Source organism: Mobula hypostoma, chromosome 7 (genome assembly GCF_963921235.1).
Source record: "Mobula hypostoma chromosome 7, sMobHyp1.1, whole genome shotgun sequence".
Classification (NCBI taxonomy): domain Eukaryota; kingdom Metazoa; phylum Chordata; class Chondrichthyes; order Myliobatiformes; family Myliobatidae; genus Mobula; species Mobula hypostoma.
In genome coordinates this window covers 154043693-154067048 of record NC_086103.1, presented here as the reverse complement: position 1 = coordinate 154067048, position 23356 = coordinate 154043693, and the positions used below count along the sequence as shown (strand labels likewise).

The 23356-nt window shown below is 40.1% G+C and overlaps 1 protein-coding gene across 1 annotated transcript in view; it reads left to right on the top strand.

The window, feature by feature from the left end:
• Positions 1 to 22173, top strand: part of ccdc169 (coiled-coil domain containing 169) — a 70363-nt gene extending 48190 nt beyond the window's left edge. The window contains exons 5-8 of the mRNA XM_063054342.1: positions 5684 to 5782; positions 6573 to 6626; positions 19528 to 19595; positions 21881 to 22173. Of these exons, the coding sequence (XP_062910412.1) occupies positions 5684 to 5782; positions 6573 to 6626; positions 19528 to 19595; positions 21881 to 21983 (324 nt within the window). The 3' untranslated portion in view covers positions 21984 to 22173. The remainder of the gene's footprint in view (positions 1 to 5683; positions 5783 to 6572; positions 6627 to 19527; positions 19596 to 21880) is intronic.
• Positions 22174 to 23356: the final 1183 nt, after the last annotated feature.

Sequence of the window (23356 nt, the reverse complement as noted above, 5' to 3'; positions counted from 1 at the left end):
CAGTTCAACTCTTTGAGTGATTATGCAGAAAGTTTGAAGTTAATAACCCATCTCCTTCTACATTAGGCCACGAACATATCAATTACCCCTGCTGTGGACCACTTTCTGGAGGTCCAAGACACCGACTTCTACAAAGAAGGGATCCGTAGGCTCCACGACAGCTGGACTAAATGTGTACATGTAGGGGAGGACTATGTTGAAAAATAAATGTGCTAGGTTTTCTAAAATCGACTCTGTCTACCCTAGGCCACGAACTTATCAATCACCCCGTGTGTGTGTGTGTGTGTGTGTGTGTGTGTGTATATAAAATATGGACTCACAGTGGAAACTTGTAGTGTGGATTTAAAATAAAAACCAGAAAATACTGGAAACTCTCAGCAGGTCAGACAGCTTTTGGGGAAGGAGAAACAAAACTGATGTTACAGGTTGAACACCCTTCATCAGAACTCCAGATTTCTACAATCTTCAGGTTTTTCATTTTCTTTCAGCAGCGATATTGGTTTGGTGGGGTTTGATACTGATAAGAACAGTGTTTACTTTTTGTTCTCGATGAGATGCACATTGTTCAAATTCATGATACGTAGATTTCATACACACCTTGTTCAAACTGGAACATAAGTATATGATATCAGAGCACAGAAAAACCAATAGTAATGACTTATACTTCAAGACGAAAGAAAGCAACATGGAACATTATCCAATTTTTAAAAAATCATTTAGAAAAGTTGTTGCTGACAAAACTAAAACTTTATGGCCATCTCAAATTAGAGCCATGAATAATCAAAAGTAGAAATAGACCACTTGGCTCTTTTTTGTCAGACTTAACAAAGTTGGGGCTATTTCTTTCTTCATCCTCAGTTCTATTTTCCTGGTGAGACAGCCCTCTAGAGTAGAGAATTCTTGATGGTCACTATCTTTAAGGTGACATTTTTTTTCTTTTTCCTAATTGTCTAATGTCTTACTATGCAATTGTCTTCATTTTTGGACACCCCATTCAGGGGAAACATCAAACCCTGCAACTATTCTATAAAGAGTTTGTATACTTTAATGAATTACCTCTCATTCTTCTAAGAAAATAGGCGCAGTCTGTTCATGTTCTCCTCATGCAATAAACCTCCATCCCAGACATTGATCTGTTGAATCATTGTGGACTTCTATCAGAACGATATCTTTCTTAACAATAGGAAGAAAAAGAATCTTTGTACAGTATCCCTTTACAATCTCATCATGGCTCCATAGGATAGTTACTCTTGTCTTCATTCTTATATTCAGATCCTCTTGCAATAAGGACTGGTGGTCTTCCTACGCAAGATGCTGGATGAACTCAGCAGGCCAGGCAGCATCTATGGAAATAAATAAACAGTCAATGTTTCAGGCTGAGACCCTCATCGAGACTGGAAATGAAAGGGGAAAATGACAGAATAAGAAGGTGGGTGGTGGGGGAGGGAGGACAAGCTCGAAGGTGATAGATGAAGCCAAGCAGATGAGGGAGGAGGGATAAAGTAAGAAACTGTGAGGTGACACGTGGAAAATACAAAAGGCTGGAGAAGAAGGAATCTGATAAGAGAGATGAATGGACCATGGGAAAATGGGAAGGAGGAGGGGCACCAGAGAGAAGTAATAGGCAGGTGAGGAGAAGAGGTAAGAAACCAGAATGGGGAACTGAAGAAGAGGGGAAAGTTACCGGGAAGTTGGAGAAACCAAAGTTCATGCCACCAGTTTGGAGGCTACCTGGACAGAATATGAGGTGTTGTTCCTCTAACCTGATATTGGTGCCAATATGACAGAAGAGGAGGATGCGCTGTACTACCCTTGTTCATTTGGGGAGAAGTTGCAAATTTGAGCAGCATTGTCAACATAACTTAAACAAGTCAGTAAGCAGTACATTTTGTAGATAGAAGGAATGAATATTTAGCTTGTGAAAATGGTTGCTTTGTCAGGCTCCTTATATGTTGTTGGCATAGCACTCATTTGGGCAAGAGGAAGGCATTTTCATCAGAACTGTTTCTGCCTTGTCGATATCTTTGGGGAAAATTGGTAGGCAAATCCCTTGCTGTAGGATAAACAGATACTGAATGGTGAAGCGACTGCTTTTATATGCCTGATCCTGTTAGTTTCTGATCAGTGGAGACTCCTCAGATTTTGATGGTAGTGAAATTCAATGATTTGATACTATTGAACATCTAGGATAGATGGTTAGACCCTGTCATTGAAAGGGTAAATGCATTGGCACTTATGTGGTCAAAGTTGATGGAGAAATTATAATAATGAATAAATGCAGGATCACTGAAATTGTCAGCTGGTCATTCTAAGGTGCTGCATGCATCGTATATTCAAGAAAATACAAGCAACCAATAATCACATCACCATCAATAAGTGCAATATTAAATGTGGTTTATATATAAGCCTTCGTCAACACAGAATCTATTAGTAAAAATAAAATTTAAAAAAAACTACAGATACAGGAGTTCTCAAACAAAAACAAAAAGCTGGAAAATCTCAGCAACATCTGTGGAAAGAGAAATGGTCAGCATTTCAGTCTACAAGCCTTCGTCAGAACTGAAAACCTGTTAGCACCTGACAGCACTCTCTGAAGACATGGACAAATTTTAAAGAAATCTGCATCAATGATTTTAATTTCTTGAGAGAGACCATGATAAGCCTGGAGCAACAGCCCTGTTAATATTCTTGTTGCTTTGGAAACCCTGTCACTTCTACCACATTAATTACATTGAATTGGGCCACTAAATTACACTGATAAATTAAGCCATGTTGCATTCTTATTTTTCTGTTGGGATTTGCATTTTTTTTTCGATAAGCATACTCTGAAAACTGAAAAACTTGTTTAAATAGGGACTCAGGGATGACCTCATAGAGATGTATAAAATCATGGATGCATTTACCAGGGTAGAAAAACAAAAACTAGAGGGCACAAGAGGTTTAAAGTGAGAAGGGAAAGATTTAGAAGGGACCTGAGGGTCAACTTCTTCACACAGAGAGCAGTATGTATATGGAACAAGCTGCCAGGAAAAGTGACTAAGGTAGGTACAATAACAACATTTAAAAAGACATTTGAATAGATACATTGTGCATAGTTCCTTACAAGACTGTAGCAAGATTTGTAAAGGATTAAATTGATATCTATTTTTATTACTCCCAGTTTCTATTTTATCCTTGTTTTAAATAATGCCGACAATTAGATAACAAATTGAAATTCAAATATAGCAAACATTTGATGATCAGTGTTCCATTTATAGAATACTCTCAGCCATTTGAAAGGTATGTAGCTAATCTGTGAAAATGATTAGTTTGTCTTGTAGCATCTGTGGAGAAAGAAGCAATTAACAATTGTTTACTGGAACTGGGAATCATTACAGATAAATGAAGGGAGGATGAATTATTTTTTGAAATGGGAAAGTTTGTGATGGATAGAAGGGAAGAAGAGATAGAGGAATAGATGAATGGATAGCCAGCGCTTCTTCCCCAGGGCACCACTCCTCAATAGAAGAGGACATGGCTTTAAGGTAAGGGATGGGAAGTTCAAGGGGGATATTAGAGGAAAGTTTTTACTCAGACAGTGGTTGGTGCATGGAATGCACTGCCTGAGTCTGTGGTGGAGGCAGATACACTAGTGAAATTTAAGAGACTACTGGACAGGTATATGGAGGAATTTAAGGTGGGGGGTTATATGGGAGGCAGGGTTTGAGGGTCGGCACAACATTGTGGGCTGAAGGTGCCTGTACTGTGCTGTACTATTCTATGTACTATGAGATAAAATAACAAAAAAGAGGTTGACTGGAAAGTGAATTAGGGAATAAATGGTAGTTCGGAGGAAATGCAAGTGCCACTCAGTGTTAGGCCCAATCCCCATGTTCCTTGATTCCCTTACACCTAGAAATCGGGCGGTCTCCATTTAAATAAGCATGCACATTGACTAAACATCCACTATCTGCTGGGTTGAGAATTCCAAAACTATTTCTCCTCATCTCTGTCTTTATCTCGAGATAATGTTCTCTAGTTCTAGATTTTCTGAACAGAGTAAGCAGCCTCTCTGTATTAATTCTATCAATAAACTCAGAATATTACATGTTATAAAGAAATCACATTGCATGCTTAAAATTGGCTGATTACAGCCAACCAGTTACCAAAGCATCATTCCAATCAAAAATCTTAAAGCTTCATTAGGATATCCCCAAAATGTAATTAACAAGTTTCATGCACATAATTAGAAAAATTAGGTTTGAAAATTTAGCTTGAAATAATCACCCCACTATGGAGACTTGCTTGAGTAAAATGGCAATTTTCCATCAATCATTCAAGCAAGGAACTGATGAACCACAGATGAAGAGTACAAATTACCCTGAAATTTCAAACAAGCATGGGAAAATTTCTGTCAGATAAATGTGTTGCTCATCATTGGCTGGGTATTCATTCCTTTCATCTACTGCTGATTTACTTGTCTAGATTACATTGACAGTCATGCAATAGGTCAGGATTGAAAATGCATTTCAACCAAATCCACACATTTGAGAATTGTCCTGTAGATGTTTGATTATTGTAATGAGACAGATAGATGTCAGGTGCTTTGGAATCACAATGCGGTATCTCCTGAAACAGCTGTTCATTCTGTCACTCTGTTATAAAGCAAAGCAATTGAGAAAATATGCAAATTATATTCAAATGAATATGTTTATAAAGGAAAATATTGTGTAAAATTCTAAATTTGAATGAAAGTATCTAACAGTTTTGTATGAAGAGAAATGGTTAATATCTCCAGCACCTGTATTTTTATTGTAATTTCATCAGCTCAGCAGATAGTTGATAACTCCAGCAATGTTGTTTCAAGATTATTCGAATATAGATTCCAATTTATCAAGCTTTGCAGTGAAATATTTCCCTTCCTTACTTGTCCTCTTGTCCTTTGGAGGTTGGTATCTGTCTGTCTCAAAGGAAAGTGGGTGATGATGATTATCATCGCAAGCCTGGGCAGAAGGTACGGAGATCCTGAGATGCCCAGTTGTCAAGATCCCCCTCTCGGCCTCACCAGCCTGGTCCAAAGGAAAGCTTATGAAACAATACATTTGGCACCAGCTTGGCTGCAGGAGCTGCCGGAAGGATGTTCAATGACGTCCAGCGGCCTTAGGGGTTCAACTCCGGATTTGCTGTCTGGGTTTATTCCTGTAGCCTTTATCTCTCTTGAGGCTGCCAACAAAGTAGTGGGGCTGTTTATCCGTAGCTGGGTCCACATACTGGTGGGCCTGTGTGCTGTTTGCAGCAGCTAGACCTCCTCCCTTTCCTCTGTAGTTCAGCCTGAGTCGAAAAGGAGTTCAGTTTCTGTGTGTGACAAATGAGCCTTTTCGCAAGACTGCTAGCCAGTGGTGGAAGCTCAAAGTGAGAGTGACAAGTATTACCCACTATGCTACCATACTAGACACATCACAACAACCATTTTGACATCAAAAATGGTAAAGGTCCTCTTGTCTTTTAATGCCTGACTATTCACTCAATTCCTTTCAACTGCATGTTCTGATGTATTGTCTTGAAAGTTTATAAACTTTCAAAATACAATAACAAAGTAGAATATTAATCATTGAATTTCATCCTAAAACTGGAAAATATTCATGTGTTTTCTTTGGATTAAGAGTCAGCAGATCATTGAATCTCCAAAATTATGTTTTTGCAGGGTGCACTTCAACAAATGATAAAGCAAATGGACAAAGAAAAGAAAAGTCTTCTAAACCAGCTTAAAAATTATGAGTGGAGAATAGAACAAGAAGCAAAGGTTTGTTTTAGAGTTATTATTTTGAGCAGCTTTAAAACCTGGTAGTTATAAGTGTATCTACTTATTGTGTATTAAAAATGCCTGGACAAATTCACCAACTCTGCATCCACAATTCTGAATGCTCTAGTTCTGCAGTTTGCTTTCCAACATACATTCCTTTTAAATATGACTCTCAGTTGGAAGTATGCGGTGAATTATTCCCAACAATTCCAGTGCCAATTTAAGCGCCAGAAGATTATCCAGAGGATTCTGTGAATACTTATTTAAAGTATTCTGCGAGTACTTATTTAAAATGGAATCTTGCAAACATTATATATATACATTTTTTCTGGACTTTATTACTTCCAGTTTGAAAAACAGTATACTATATTATCCTGAAGAAGGGGCTCATTGACAATCTGTTCATTTCCATAGATTCTGCCTGGCCTGCTGAGTTCCTCCAGCATTTTGTGTGCGTTTCTTTGGATTTCTAGCATCTGCAGACTTACTCGTGTTTATAGTAACAATATTTATTATTTTTTTCTTTTGAGTTTCTATAAGTTAGGTAAAAATGCAAGCATTTTTGACCTATTAGGGAATTTTGTTTGTTTTCATTAGTACACAAGAAGCATAATTACATGTATATAAGAAGATGCTGCTAAAGTCTCTGCATTTGACAAAAGCAGTGGAGTCAGATTCCGTAGCCAGTCATCAAATTCTCTTGGACAGTACTAAGCTAAGATTCATTATTTCTCCACATATGATCAGTCAGCTAACCAAACTTTGTTCAATTGCTTTGTTTTTCCTTCAGGCTTACCATAAAGTCAATGATGATCGTCGCACTTATCTGACAGAAATTGCACATGTAAGTTCATTACCTTGGTGGGGTAATTGATGAGACATTCCAATATATTCCTTAGCATTATTTTGAATGATTTTGTAAACTAATTTACAAGTTGAAACCAACGCAGGAACCTAAATATTTTGCAAATAATTCTTTCTCCAGTTGTTGCATTGATTGTTTCGCAATTATCAATTGATGAAGAAACCATTGCAGTACTTCCTGGAATGATTTAAGAACTCCATAGTATGTTGGAAGTGAATGAGGATATACAATTGATTTTTAAAACAAAAACCTTCTTGGATTTATAACTTTCCCTACTAATGGAAAATTGACTGCTTAATAATTCATTTAGGTCTACATGTTTTAGCAGACATAAACAAAAATTGACTAAATAGTGCAATATATTAATTTCAGCACGTGGGCCAAGTGGTTAAGGCATTCAGCTAGTGACCTGAAGGTTGTGAGTTTGAGCCCCAGCCGAGGCAGTGTGTTGTGTCCTTGAACAAGGCACTTAACCACTCATTGCTCTGCGACTACACTGGTGCCAAGCTGTATTGACCCTTGCCCTTCCCTTGGACAACATCGGTGGCATGGAGAGGGGAGACTTGCAGCATGGGCAACTGTTGGTCTTCCATACAACCTTGCCCAGGCCTGCGACCTGGAGAGTGAAGACTTTCCAGGCGCAGATCCATGGTCAGCAAGACTATCGGATGCCTTTATTATTAATTTCAGCAACTATATTTTTTAAAATAATGTGTGAACCTTGGGCCTTTTATTTCTTAATTTATAATTAGCATCATAAAAAGCAAGTTGAAAAATACTATGCAATGTAAAAGTCTGAAAGTTAAGAATGTGTTTTATGACATTCAGACTGACGATAAACACAGATAGGTCATGCACCATGGTGGTATAGTGGTTAAGTTACTGGACCAGCAGTCAGAATTCTCGACTCATTCTAGAAACACAAGTCAAAATCCCACCACGAGAGCTCGGGAATTTAAGTTCCAGTTGTTTAAAATATCTGCTCTTAGTAACAGTACCATGACACTGCTGGATTGATGTAACAATCCATCTGGTTCATTAATGTCCATAGGGGAGTAAATCAGCCGTCTTTAACCAGTGTGGCCCCACATGACTGTAGATCTACCAATGTAGTTGACTTTTAACATCCAGGGTAATCAGTTCAACAGTAATTAGGAATGGATAACAATTGCTGGCGCTGCCACTGATATCCCATGAACAAATAAATTAAAGAACCAGTTCTTTGATTATGGTCTTAATGGCTTTATACTTGCACCAGGTACAACGTACATGCAACTAGAAACAAGATGCTTCTCAGCTGGTCAAGCAGAAATTGAACAGAAACTGAGTTAATGTTTCAGGTCAGCAATCTTTATCAGAACTAAACATACAGACCTGTTGCTGTCAATTTCTAAATGTATTTAGGTAATTTCCATTAGTGATCTCTTAAATTTCAAGTAATATCTATTCATGAGCAGATGAATTAGAACCTGTATGAGGCCACTTGCTTTTCAAACATGCTACTCTGATTGTTTCCTTAACCCTCATTGCTTGCTTATCAAGTATCTAACCACTTTTGCTTTAAAAGTATACAAATAAACTATGCCTGACCTGCTGCAGAAGTATTTCCAGAATTTTCTTTTCTGTTCTTGCCATGAGTATGTTTTGCAGAAGAAAGTTGTCTCCCACTCTTCAGGTGTGCAGGTCAATTTCCCTATGGACAGTATTTCAGCAGGAAATGGATGTAAACATTTCAAAACATGCCAAAGTAGTTCCATGTGCATTTCACTCATAGAAATGGGAGCAGACAGCTCGAATTTCCAGGCAAATAATTGTTAACAGGCAAGAGGTGCACCTTCCCAAAACTATTCAAAGGTACAATCTTCACATTTTAAAAATCTTCATTTATTCTCACTTTTAGCACTGGAGCACAGGATGGATAATTCATCATCTGTACTATCCAATCTTATGAATTACCACTTACAGTTTTACCTCATACTCCAGAACTTCCTTTCTAGACCAATGGTTCAGATTGTGGAAGTTGTAAATCAAAATGGATCAATTTAATAATAAAATTTCCTTATCATTAGTAAAGCAAGATGTAACACTGGTTAAAGACCATATTTTTATCATATTATTCCTGCTCTTGTTCATGACTCTTTTGGTTTCACTTTATGTAGAACCTTCTATGAACTCTAGGGTTCAGTTATAACTTATGAAATATCCCAAAGTGCTTTGCAGTCAGTGAAGAATTTTGGACTTGCATTGCAGGATCCGTGGCGCATCAGGATATCATAAACAACAACATTATAAACAACAATCTGTTTCTCGTGTCATCGAATGAGGAATAATTCTTGGGCAGAATACAGGGAAAAAAATTCTTAAAAGTGTGACATGTGATCTGTTTCCCCAAACTCAATTCATCGATCATCTCAAAAAATATTCAGTCAATACACACAAAATGCTGGAGGAATTCAGCAGGCCAGGCAGCATCTATGGAAAAGAGTACAGTCGACATTTCATGCTGAGATCCTTCATCGGGACTGAAAAAAAAGATGAGGAGTCAGAATTTGAAGTTGAGGGGGAGGGGAGGAAGAAACACAAGGCAATAGGTGAAACCTCTCCTGTCAGACTCCCCCTTCTCCAGCCCTGTATCTCTTTCACTAATCAACTTCTAGCTCTTTATTTCACCTCTCCCCCTCCCAGTTTCACCTTTCACCTTGTGTTTCTTCCTCCCTTCCCCCACCTTCTAATTCTGACCTGATCTGTTTTTCTCTAGCCCTGATGAAGAATCTAGGCCTGAAACATCAACTATACTCTTTTCCTTAGATGTTGCCTGGCCTGCTGAGTTCCTTCAGTATCTTGTGTGTGTTGCTTGGATTCCCAGCATCTGCAGATTTTCTCTTGTTTGTGGAAAAAATATTCAGTACTCATTTGGTACTGTTCAAACCTCCAGAATGACTTATGAATGCAATTAAGAAAAGAACTGAACCACAGTTGACACATGGCACAATTAACTTAATTTATTCTATCCCTTGAATTCTTTATCTGAATATTTATACATAGCAACATAATCCAAACTGTAACGTTATTATGTAAACAGAACTGTCATAGAAAATATAAGGTTTGTGTTTTTACCCTTTCAGATGTTTTGAAGGCATTAACTTGCTCTCGTAGCTATAGTTTACAGCTTGATATAATCATCTTATAAGAGGAAACAAAATTATACTTTGATTTCTTTGCCACCTTCTTCAAGAAGGGAACCAGGGATAATCCTGGAAGCTATAGATCAGTGCCTTATTGGACCAAATTCTTAAGGATAGGACTTATAAGCATCTGGAAAACCATAGCCTAGTTAGGGAGAGCCAGCATGGTTTTGTGTGGGGCAAGTCAGGTCTTACTAACTTGATTGAGTTAATTGATGAGGTGATTAAGATAGAACTGTGGATCTTATACGTGGATTTTAGTAAGGTGTTTGACAAGGTCAATCATGGAAGGCTCATAGGATGCATGGGATCAATGGTGAATTAGCTATTTGGATTCAGAACTGGCTTGCCCATGGAAGACCGAAGGTAGTGGTCAAAGGGACTAATTAGTTAAGGCATTGAGTTCAATTGTCAAGAAGATATGTTGCAGCTGTATAAAACTCTAGTTAGGCTGCTTCTGGAGTATTGCATGCAGTTCTGGTCACCCATTTATAGGAAGGATGTAGAGGCTTTGGAGAGAGTACAGAAGAGATTTACCAAAATGCAGCCTGGATCAGAAGACATGTGCTATAACGTGAGGTTGGATAAGCTTGAGTTGTTTTCTCTACAGCGGCAGAGGCTGAAGGGGATTCTTACAGAGGTTTTTAAGATTGTGGGAGACATAGATAGAGTAGACAGACAGTATCTTTTCCCCAGAGCAACACACACAAAATGCTGGAGAAGAGGTAGAGTGGGCAAAAGAAGAAGAGGGAAAGGGAAGGGGGGAAAAGAGAAAAATTAAAAAGTTATTGAAAGGAGAAATCGATATTCATGCCATCAGGTTGGAGGCTACCTAGATGGAATATGAGGTGTAGGTCCTCCACCCTGACAGTGGCTTCATCTTGGCAGAAGATCATGGCCCTGAATGGAGGTGAGGCCGTGGATTGACATGTCAGAATGGGAATGGGGATAGGATTTAAAATGGTTGGCCACCGGGATATTCTGCTTTCGGTGGATGAAGCTGAGTTGCTTAACAAAGTGGCCCCCCCCATTTTACATCGGATCTCTCCAATGTAGAGGTGGCTGCATTGGGAGCATTGTCTACAATTGACGGCGCCAACAGATTCACAGGTGAGGTGTTGGCTCACCTGGAAGGGCTGTTTGGTGCCCTGAATGGAGAAGAGGGAGGAGGTGAATGGGCAGGTTTAGCATTTCTCTCACTTACAGGGATATTTGCCAGGAGGGAGTTTAGTGGAGAGGAATGAATGGACAAGAGAATCATGGAGGGAGTGATCTCTGCAGAAAGTGGAGAGTGGAGTGGGGGAGAGAGTGGAGAGTAAAAATGTGTTTGGTGGTAGGATTCCATTGAAGATGGTGGAAGTTGTGGAAAATGATGTGTTGGATGTAGAGGGTCATGAGGTGGTAGGAGGCAAGAGGAACTCTATCTCTGTTAATCCTGTGAGAAGAAGGTGTGAGCGCGCGGATGCGCTGTAAACGCCCGAGATGCAGAGTGAGCACAGCATCAATGGTGGAGGAAGGGAAACACTGTTCTTTGAAGACAGAGAGAGGATGGGAAGAGGTATAGTCAAGATAGCCATGGGAATCGGTAGGTTTATAAAAGATGTTGTTAGACAGTTTGTCTCCAGAGATGGAGTATCAGAAGTGGAGCAAGTGAATTTAAGGGCAGCGTGGAGGTTGGAGTTAAAGTTGATGATATTGACGAGCTCAGTATGGGTGCATGAAACAGCACCAATGCAATTGTCAGTGTGGTGCAGAAAGAGTTGGGGAGCTTGGAACGTGGACTGTTCTGCATAGCCATTGAAAAGGCAGGCATTGCTAGGGCTCATGCAGGTGAGGTTGGAGAAAGTGGGAGGAGCTGAAGGAGAAATTGTTGAGGGTGAAGACTAGTTTTGTCATATGGAGGAGGGTGGTGGTGGAGGGGAGCTAGTTAGGTCTTTTGTTGAGAAAGAAGCCAAGAGTTTTACACCTTCTTGATGGGGGATAGAAGCGTATAGGTACTGGACATCCATGGTAAAAATGAGGTGGTCAGGGCCAGGGAACTGAAAGTTGTTGGGGAGATTAAGAGCATGTGAAGTGTCACAGATGTATCTTGGAAGGGACTGAACCAGGCTGGATAGAATGGAGTTGAGGTATGTGGACTTGAGTTCAGTGGGGCAGGAACAGGAAGAGACAGTGGGCCTACCTCACTGCTAATAGGAGGTAGAAAAGAACCATGTGGCCTAAGAGAACTATGAGTTTGGTGGCAGTGGTTGAGGGTTCTCCAGATCTGACGAGGTTAGTAATGGTGCAGGAGAGAGTGGCGTGATGGTCTGGAGAGGGGTCCTTTTCAAGTGGTAAGTAAGAGGAAGTTTTTGAGAGTTGCTGCCTGGTCTGAGCAGGGTAGAGGTCAGTCTGCCACACTAGAACACCACCTCTTTTATCTGCAGGTTTGATGGTAAGATTAGGATTGTTGTGGAGAGGAGTGCTGAAGTCAAGCTGGTTGATGTCTCGTTGGCAATTCAAGATGAAAAGCTCCAAAGCAGGCAGAAAACCAGAGCAGGTTGTCCTGGAAGAGGAGGTGGGTTGGAGACGGAAGAAGGGGTCATTAGTATAGGGTGGAGAATTCTTGCCAAAGAAGTGGGCTCAGAGACAGAGGCGATGGAAGAAGAGTTCAGAATCATGGCAGGCACAGAACTCACTGAGGTCTGAGCGAAGGAAGACAAAAGCAAGGCCCTTGCTGAGGACAGAAAGTTATGCCTCAGAGAGGGGAACACTTCATATTCCATCTAGGTGGCCTCCACCCTGATGCAATGAACATCGATTTCTCCTTCCAGTAATTTTTTGATTGTTCTTTTTTTCCCGTCCCTCTGCCCCCTTCTTCTATTCCCCACTCTTGCCTCTTACCTCTTCTCCTCAGCTGCCTATCATTTCCCTCTGGTGCCCATCCTTCTTCCCTTTCTCCCATGGTCCACTCTCCTCTCTCGTCAGATTCCATCATCTCCAGCCCTTTATCTTTCCCACCGACCTGGTTTCAGCTATCACCTTCTAATTTGTCCTCTTTCCCTTCCCTGCCATCTTTTTATTCCCCTCCCTTCCTTTCCAGTCCAAATAAAGGATCTCAGCCTGAAATGTTGACTGTTTTCCATAGATGCCTGACCTGCTAAGTTCCTCTAGCTTTTTGTGAGTGTTGCTCTGGATTGCCGGCATCTGCAGAATCTCTTGTGTTTATCTTTTTCCCCGGGTTGAAATGTTTAATACCAGAGGGCATGTATTTAAGGTGAGAGGGGTAATTTTAAAGGAGATGAGAGAGGCAAATTTTTTTACACGGCGAGTGGTGGTGCCCAGAATGTGCTGCCTGGGGTGGTGGTAAAGGCAGAAACATTGGGGACTTTTAAGAGAAGTTTAGATAGGCACATGAATTTGAGGAAAATATTGATATGTAGACATTGTGTACACGTAAGGTATTAGCTAGGTTGCCTATTTGGTTACTAACCTATTGGATCAACACAACATCATGGGACAATAGGCTTGTTCATGTGCTGTACTGTTCTGTGTTCTGTGTTCTGTGTTCTCTGAATCTCATGTGCCCATATATTTCACCAAGGATGTAGTGAAATATACAAGCATATCAGTCCTTTGAATGTGTTAGTTCACATAATTCAAAAGGATTGTTATTGTTGAGGGTAAGTAAAGGACAAGTGGCATCATGGATAAAGGCACTGAAGAACATTTTCTGTTTTATCCACAAGTAGTCATTTTAACCAATTCCATATTTACTGCATATAAACACAAAGTAATAATTGAAATGTGTTCTTGGCAAATAAAATTTAATAATATAGATAACAATAGTTAAAAGTAGAGGAAAACAGAATTGTAAGTAAATGAATATTATTAATCTGAAGCGGTGGTCACAATACTCAAAAGTTATTGTCAAATACTTCACTATTTAAACTTTGTAAATGCAGGAAACGTTTAAAACATTATCCTGGTTCTGTCTGAGGTATTAATTATTTTTAAAACAGGAAGATGTGATGTCAAAGAAATGTGCAGCTTGTTGCCTTAATTATTATGCTGATTCATATGAAAGGCACTAATTATGTTCAGTCCCATTGCTATTTGGAGAAGTTAGAAGATTATCTTCCTTTTAACTCTTTCCTATTTGTGGGAACAATCAAAGCAATAAGTTGTATTTCGAAAATAAAGAGAAATCTTATAATCTTTGTGCAAATGCTTTATATGTAAGGGTTGACTACAGCTTCTAATTTGCTGTATTTGAGGATGGGAACGGGGAGGTGGGTGGAATATAATACAAATGAACCTAAGGATTACCAAAGGCAATCTCCTTATCTTGTTCGTGTTCAAGAGGATTCATTATGAGATTACTCACATAAAGTTGTCATTTTTAGCATCACAGAATCAAGCATATAATTTTACCCAGTTATGCAAAATATCAATGATACCAGAAATTTGAAGAACCAAACAAATGCTGAAAAATGAGAAAAGACATTCACAAAATGCTGGAGGAACTCAGCAGGCCAGGCAGCATTTATGGAAAGGAATAAACAGTTGACGTTTCAGGCCGAGACCCTAAATCAGAACTGGAGAAAAAAAGATGAGAAATCCCAGTAAGAAGGTGGGGGGGGGGTGGGGAGGAAGAAATTCAAGGTGGTAGGTGATAGGAGAAACCGGGAGGAGGGATGGGTGAAGTAAAGAGCTGGGAAGTCGATTTGTGAAAATGATAAAGGGCTGGAGAAGGGGGAATCTGATAAGAGATGAAGGGATGGGAGGAGCACCAGAGGGATGTAATGGTCAGGTAAGGGGATAAAGTGAGAGAGGGAAATGGGAATGAGGAACAATGAAGGAGGAAGATAGGGTTAATTACTGGTGGTTTGAGAAATCGTAGTTCATGCCCTCAGGTTGGAAACTACCCATATGGAATATAAGATGTTTCTCCTCCAACCTGAGGTGGCCTCATTGCAGCAGTAGAGGAGGCCATGGACTGGCATGTTAGAATGGGAATGGGAAATAGAATTGGAATGGCTAGCCACCAGGAGATCTCTCCTTGTCTGGCGGAGGTGTTCCTACCCAATCTTCGTCAGGTCTCACCGATATACAAGAGGCCACACCGGGAGCACCAGATACAGTAGATGACCCCAACAGACTCGCAGATAAAGTGTTGCCTTAACTGGAATGACTGTTTGGGGCACCCATTTTAATTCTTCTTCTCATTCCCACTCCGACATGTCGGACAATGGCCTCCTCTACTGATGCAATGAAGCCAAACTCAGGTAGGGAGAGCAACACCTTGTATTCCACATACAAGGAATGTATGGCAACTTGATGGCATGAAAATCAATTCCTCCTTCTCCAGCCCTTTATTTTTTTCATGAATCGACTTTGCAGCTCTTTACTTCACCCCCCCAGTTTTACCTATCACCTACCGCCTTGTATTTCTTCCTCCTCTCCCCCCACCTTCTTACTGTGACTTCTCATCTTTTTTTTTCCAGTCCTGATGTAGGGTCTTGGCCCGAAACGTCGACTGTTTACTCTTTTCTGTTGATACCACCTGGCCTGTTGAATTCTTCCAGCATTTTATGTATGTTGCTTGAATTTTAAGCATCTGCAGATTTTCTCTTGTTTGAGAAGAGACTTTGATTCAAATTTAACTATTGGTTTCTACATCTATGCTTCCCATATACTGAGTGTTTCCAATGTTTTTGTTTTCATTGTAGATAAAACTCTACCATTCTTTTTTGCTATTAATTGATCAGAGATAAAAAAAAAATCCTTCATTAAACCTGTGTTTTGCCCACTGGTTATGTTCATTCCACAGAGGCGGATTTTGTTGAAAACAATTTGATTTTAGAAACAAACTAAACATTACTTGATACCATTATTGTTTTATGAAAAGGTCTTTATTTTACAAATTGAAATTCAAAAATGTATTAACTGTGAAGATTCTTTCTGCAGGACTGAAATAATCAAATTATTTATTACAACAACTTCTTTATCAACTGAATTCATCACATCAAAATAGAAAATAATTCAATTCTAGCACTCAGATTCAGATTCATATACATATACACTGAATCTGCAGTGAAAAGTGTTGTTTGACGTCAACAACCAACACAATCAAAGGTTGTGCTGAGGGCAGCCCTCATTCTGGCGCCAATATAACATGTCCACAATGCTCAGCAGAACAATACAGAACATAACAAATCACAGCATAGCAAACAACAAAACAACCACAGCAAAAGAAGCCAAGAGCCCCTTTCCTCATTCACCCTCTCCCCCCCCCCCCCCACGTGCACTACGGTCCTCTTACTCCAAGACAGACTGTCTCCAGCCTGCTACAGACTTGCGGATTGCATTCACTGGGGCCTTGACTTCCCCAGTAGACTTGTAGATTCAGGACTGCAGCCACTGGGCTTCATATTCCAGACTTCCAATTGAGCTTTGGGCTTCGATCTTCAGTATCAACCCATGACTCACTGATTACAACAAAGGAGGACCCAAATCTCCGGGCCTCAATGCCAGACTCTCTGATGATCAGAACACTGAACACGTGGCCCCAAACATTGGTCTCACCAATTACATACCTCGGGGATTGACCGGCCCTAATGCCTCCTGCCTGCAAGGATTTCCAATCAGGGAATCTGCCAATGGCTTATTGACCATGGTGGGTGGGGCAGCACCAGCCCTGATCTTCACTGATCTGCCAGTCCAACATCTGACCATGAATGTCCTTGGTCACACGTCCATGTCACTGGCTTTTAAACACAGAGCGCAGAACAGAGGCCTAGACTCCAGCCAGACATCTAACCTCTCCATGTCCCAGTCCCTAAACCCTAACCCCACTCCTAATTCCCCACTCTATCCCCAAAACTGTCCCTATGGGCCTAGAAAACAACTAAGTCACATAATATATTGTCTTAATCAACAATGACAATAACTAACTCAAGCTACGAATTTACACAAAAACTGGCACTATCATATTTATATCAGGAAAACACCTGCACAGGGTCTCAATTCCTTATGTTTTTGGTATTACTACTCAAAGAACTGCAGTTGGATTTTGGTAGCAAATTATAACAAGATTTCTGAAATATAAAGAGATCTCTACATAGCAATGTAGAACTTTGCAATCGGAGTCTCTGCCTGGAATAGGTTTAATATCTGGATTTAAGCATGTACACTCAGTTTCTCTTTGAAATTCCACTCATTATTCTACCAGAGTATTTTCCAGTTTAAAGTAAAAATGATGCATCCTTTGCTGGAATAGCAAAATGTGGGCATCTCCCTTGTAGACATGCAGAGTGTGATAAGCTTATGGAAAAAGTTGAGAAGAACTCTCTCCAGAAGAGACTATCTTCTCAGCATATTCAGAGAGGAAAGAAACAATGGGCTACTCTACTGTGTTGCATTCCAAAGCAACGGAATGGGCGGTGGGGCAATGTCAGAGGATAACATAGGATAAACTGGGTACGTTTACTGAAGTGATCACTGATGCTGCACCTCAGGGGCTGTTGAGAAACAGGATACTCCTGGAGCAAAAGTAGTAGAAATAGTAATAGTAGTACACTATATTGATTGGCCTTATCTCAAATAATAATGAGGCAGTCTACAGAGAAAAAGTCATTACCCTGACTCAGTGGTGTCAAGAAAACAACCTCTCCCTCAATGTCGCAAAAACAAAGGAGCTGATTGTGGACAGGCTAACCCCTATTGACATAAATGGATCTGGGGTTGAGAGGGTGAACAGCTTTAAGTTCCTCAGCATGCACATAAGCAGGGATCTCACGTGGTCTGTACATAACCGGCTGTGTGGTAAAAAAAAAAGCACAACAGAGATAATTTTCACCTCAGACGATTTAAGAAGTTTGGTATGGGTCCCCAAATCCTAAGAACTTCCTACAGGGGCACAATTGAGAGCATCCTGACTGGCTGTATCACTGCCTGATATGGGAACTGTACTTCCCTCAATCACAGGACTCTGCAGAGAGTGGTGCAGAAAGCCCAGCGCATCTGTAGACGTGAACTTCCCACTATTCAAGATACTTACAGAAACAAGTGCGTAAAAAGGGCCCAAAGGATCATTGGGGACCCGAGTCACCCAAACTACAAACTGCTACCATTCGGGAAAGAGTACCGCAGCATAAAAGCCAGGATCAACAAGCTCTGCGACAGGTTCTTCCACCAGGCCATCAGACTGATTAACTCACACTGATACAGTTGTATTTCTATGCTATATTGACTGTCCTGTTGTACATACTATTTATTACAAATTGCTATAAATTGCACATTTGGACGGAGACGTAACATAAAGATTTTTACTCTTCATGTATGTGAAAGATGTAAGAAATAAAGACAATTCTAATTCTAATTCTAAATAGCATCTCAGCTGGACAATATGCGTTTACTGAAGGAATGGCCAAGTCCATTTTCAGCATGACTAAACCAATGGTGTAAATTTTTGCAACAAAGCCTATCCGTAGAAAATCTAGGCGTACAAACATGTTCGGTATTTAGAGTAAGACACTGTATATTATACTCCATATTGGGATTCTATTCCCCACTGAATAGCAGTAAAGTGCTTAGTTGCTTACTTCTAGCAGGATATTGCAGGAGTCCAGTGAGACAGAACATAGAAACACAGGCTTTGATAAGGCGACTTCTTGTCCTCCCTTCTGCAACACCATTTCAATCACAGTTGAATTTGCCACTGAATGGAGTATGTGTGAAACAACCTTCAGGAGTTTCCAAAACCCAGAGGATATTTCCGAAGAGGATTTCAGCAATTAGGAAAGGCGGAATCTTTGCTGAAATGAGAGTTTGGACTATGTAGAGTTCTAGAAATAATGAATATAAAGAGTAAAATCTTATACTTGTAGAGAGGTTTGAAAATGGATCCATTTACTCAATGCTAAGTGCATTTTTCCAATTGTTAGCACCAAATGTTGATCTTGAACATTTTTTTTTAAACTTGTTGCAGACATCCCAGCTCTCCCAGAAGTTCCGGGAGTCTCCCGCATATCGATAGCGGCTCCCTGATGCCCGCAAATTATATACAATATCCCGGAAATCAATTTTTTTTGAGAGTGAGCAAGAGAGAGCATGAGAGCGAGAGAGAGAGTGAGAGAGCGTGACCAAGAGAGAGTGAGCGCCATGGCAGAGTGTTCCAAAAAAAGAAAATATAAAACGTACGTCACCCCAGACTACACTAAAGTGTACCCCTGCCTAATAGGGGTCAAAATAATGACAGTGTTGCTCTCTGCACTGTTTGCAACAGTGACTTTTCTATTGCCCATGATGGGTTAAGACTGTACAAGACATGTTCAGGTGAGTTTAACATGTGTCATTCGTTCATTAGCATAGCTAACGTTATTTAAACTAGCTGGCTAGCTGCTAAGGAGCTACTCTATTGCAGACATCCCACCTCTCCCCGAAGTTCCGGGAATCTCCCGCAAATTGATGGTGCTACCTCCCTGAAATGCGTTTTTGCAGGGTGGGATGTCTGTTGTTGTTATCTATTTCCCTCTCCACAGATGCCATTTGAGTTTTTAGCCTCTATTTCAGATTGCTAGCATCTTCTGTGTTTTATTTCTGGTTAAAATATAGAGCTTTTTTATAGGAGTAAAAGAGTAACTTAAAAAAAGATAATTATAACAATAAACTGTGAATTTTTGAAGTTATTTTTCTAATTAACTTTCCTATAGACATCCTTATCAATTGCAGCAGCAAAGAAACAGAAGGCAATGGGGTCAAGGGAAACGAAGGTTTTGACGTAAGTATTTTATCAATTTTGCCAATTATTTTTACGTAACAGTAAACTTGCTTGGGAACTTAATGGTACATTTCATACCACTAGAAAACCAATGCTGAGACGTCCTCATTTATTTTTTAGCAATACAGTGCAGAACAGGCCTTTCTGGCCCAGCAACCCACCTATTCAGCCCCAGTCCAATCACAGGACAATTTACAATGACCAATTAACTCGTACAGTTTTAGTTTTTGGGAGGAAACCTGAACACTTGGAGGAAACATAAACAGTCATGGGGAGGACATACAAACTCCTTACAGACAACGGCAGGAACTGAACCTGGCTCGCTAGCTAACCACTATTTATTAGAGTTAGAAGTGATGGCTGGGGAGAGTACAGTTTTGTTTTAAATCTGGTTCTAGGTAACAAGGTAGGGTAATGAGTGCCCTAAATTTTGGAAAGGACTCCAGAAATTGTAATGAGTACCTATAGGTTGTCATTAAAAAGCAGCAGATCAAGTGTATGGGCTGAACCAACTCAAGCAGATGGCGCCACCTGTTGCCGCCAGTGTATACTGAAAGCAATGGCGACGTAGAGTAGCTGATGTTAAAAGATAACTGAAAGCAAAATTTTCCAAATACCCACCTTTGGAAAGGGGCAAGCCAGTAATGTGGCCATCTAGTTATGAAAACAAGGATTCATTTACATATTTGAAGAATACATTGGTGCAGGGTGTCACTAAATTTAGATAATAATATAGATCAAGGGCATGGGCCTCCCCAACAATTTATGATGCAGAATCAGGTTCAGTGGTAACTCGAGAGCCCTCTTCCAAAAACTTGGCCATATATGGTAATCCATTTACAAATGAAAATCCAAACACTGCTGATGCTGGAGACTAAATAAGTTTGTTAAGATAGATAGATAAATACTTATTTGATCCCAAAGGAAATTACAATGTCACAGTAGCATTACATGTGCACAGATATACAGATACTAGAAGAGAAGTAAGAAAGAATAAAAAAATAAATTGCAAGGAGGGGAATGCCTCTGATAGGATAAGGCCCAGGTGACTGTGGGAGAGATTGTCAACAAGATTGTCTGGTTCTGGCGAATGGGAGAAAGTGGAGAGTGAGAACATAGTCAAGAAATGAAATGGAGTAGAGTTGTGAAGTACAGAGCAGGAAGTTGTGTCCACTAGTTGGGTTGGGCATGTCCTCCACTCACAGAGGGAAAAGAGTATGCATATATATAGCTGGCTAAGCCAATATGACAGATGGATGACTGATACAAACAAGCTACCTGAAGCTATAGAATTTGACACTGAGTCGTGAAGTCTCAACGTGCCCAAGCTTGCATTGGGTGCCACTGTGATAGTACAGGAGCCACAATCTCTAGTTAAGACTGGCTGGAGGAAATAAGGTGGCAGGCCACAGGAACCTCAGAATTACCTGATGACTGAACACAGGTCTTCTGCAAAGCGGTCACCCAATCTGCACTTGGGTTTTGCAACATTTCCAGGATTGCTAAATGGGGACTATTTGAGGGATGTATCAAAATTGCATTTCAGTCAGACTCAGACGACCTGGAACAAGGTTGTGCTATGTGACTGTCTTCCTCCTTTCAGTTGTTCAGACCTCCAGGCTTTGCCCCTCCAACTCTCTCTAAAGGTCTGCAGCTCTTGCCACATCCGTCATATCACTTATTCCCCATTCTCTCATGCTCCTTCTTTCAGCTGGCTGTGTTAAAAGCGTACATCCATAGCTTCAAAGTCTCACTGCCTTCCCTTTAGCTATTTATTTCCGATGGTACATTTACAGCAGTCTTTTCTCAGCTATTCCATTACTTCTAATTTTGATAGCCTTGGCCATAGCAGATTTTTTAAAACTGATTTCTGTGCGTATCGTTCTCAATTCAGCTGCCATCTTTACTTCCTCAAATCTAATGATGTATGCTGCAGTGTCTAGCCTTCTGTGACTAGATTTGGTTTGAATGCAAGCTCTAGATTTTGTTTTTCTTCAGTAATTACTTTTCTTTGAAGTTATGGCAGAGAACAAATATGAAGCTCCAATGAATACCAGTAAACTCATTGATAAATGCTTCTTTCCTTTCTCCCTGCGTTCCCCACCCCTCCTCCACTGAATGAAACATATGATGCAAATATGGAACTGCATAAAATAGATCTTAATCATTGTACTTATTAAAATGTGAAAATAATATTGATATTTTACAGAATGTAGCCATTACAGACTGTTGCAACACTTGAATGGAATTAAATATTATAATTGAATAATAATTGTTTATTTCAGAGGAAAGTGCAATGTACCAACTACAAAAAGGATTTTAGATCTCAAGAAAGGACCAATTAAAAAGACTGCAGCAATGAAGCAGCTTCCAAAATTAAAACATTGACGCTAGAATACTGTTATGGAACAGACATGGTGTTTTGTGTGTCAGAGAAAGCTGTATTTACAGTACTTGCAGCTCATTTAGAGCAGTTGTTTAATTGTTGCTGGGCCTAGATAAGTTATATTTAGATTTTGTTACCCTGGTGGTAATTATTTGTAGATGAGAAATAGGCAATGTATTTTTATAACAATTGTTCCCACTTGAGTTTTGTTTAATTGCTGGTAAAATTTCTGCTTTCAATTATTTCTTTGGATGCCTGATAGAATTTTAGATGAATAACAGAGCTGGTGGTACTTCACTTCTCAGTGTGATAATCATGGCTTCTACCTCTTTGCACTTCAGAGATTAGCACACTTTAGTTTTTATTCTTTTCTAGACTTGGTATCCTTCATTTCAGATCTTACCTTCACTCCTGGGGATGATTGGACTATTCTAAAGAGTTATCAGTCTTTTTCACTCTGGCTTCAAAGTGACCTAATTTTATAACACAGTTGTTTCTGTTATTTGTGAAATTCGCTGTGTGCAAATTGGTTGAAGCTCCCTCCCCACCACACACACACACACACACACAATTTTAGAGGCTCCACCTCAAAATAATGTTTTGTATATTCAGCGAAAAGCTGTGCATTAAAGAAACACATAGAAAATACTGGAGGAACGCAGCAGGTGAGGCAGCATCTATGGAAAGGAATAAGCAGTCGATATTTCGAGCTGGGACCCCTCATGAGGACTGGAAAGGGGAAAGAAGCCAGAATAAGAAGTTGGGGGAGGGGAAGAGGTACAAGCTCAAAGGTGATAGGTGAAGCCAGGAAGGTGGGGGAAGGGAACGAAGTAAGAAGCAGGGAGGTGATAGGTGGTGAAGGTGGTAACTTGGAAAAGAAGGAATCTGATAGGAGAGGAGAGTGGACCATGTGAGAAAGGAGGAGGAGAGGTACTGGGGGAAGTGATAGGCAGGTGAGGAGAGAACAGGTAAAGGGGAGCCAGAGTAGGGAAAGGAAGGAGGAAAATACTGGGCGTTGGAGACATTGATGTTCATGCTACCAGGTTGGAGGTTCCCCAGATGGAATATGAGGTGTCGCTCCTCCAACATGAGAGTGGCCTCCTCATGGTAGAAGAGGAGGCCATGGACTGACAAGGCCTGACTTACTAAGTTCCTTCAATATTTTGTGTGGGAAACTCTGGATCCACATCATCTGCAGAAACTCATGATGATATTTTGCATTAAAGTATGCTCTTTCTGTGTGAAGCATTTTTACCATCCTTTCTTTCCTTTTAAAGTTACTGGTTTCACAATATGGAACAACCATTCAGTTGATAAGCCATTTCTAGCTTTGCAGGGATGTTCAAAGATACAATTTAATGTCAGAGAAATGTAT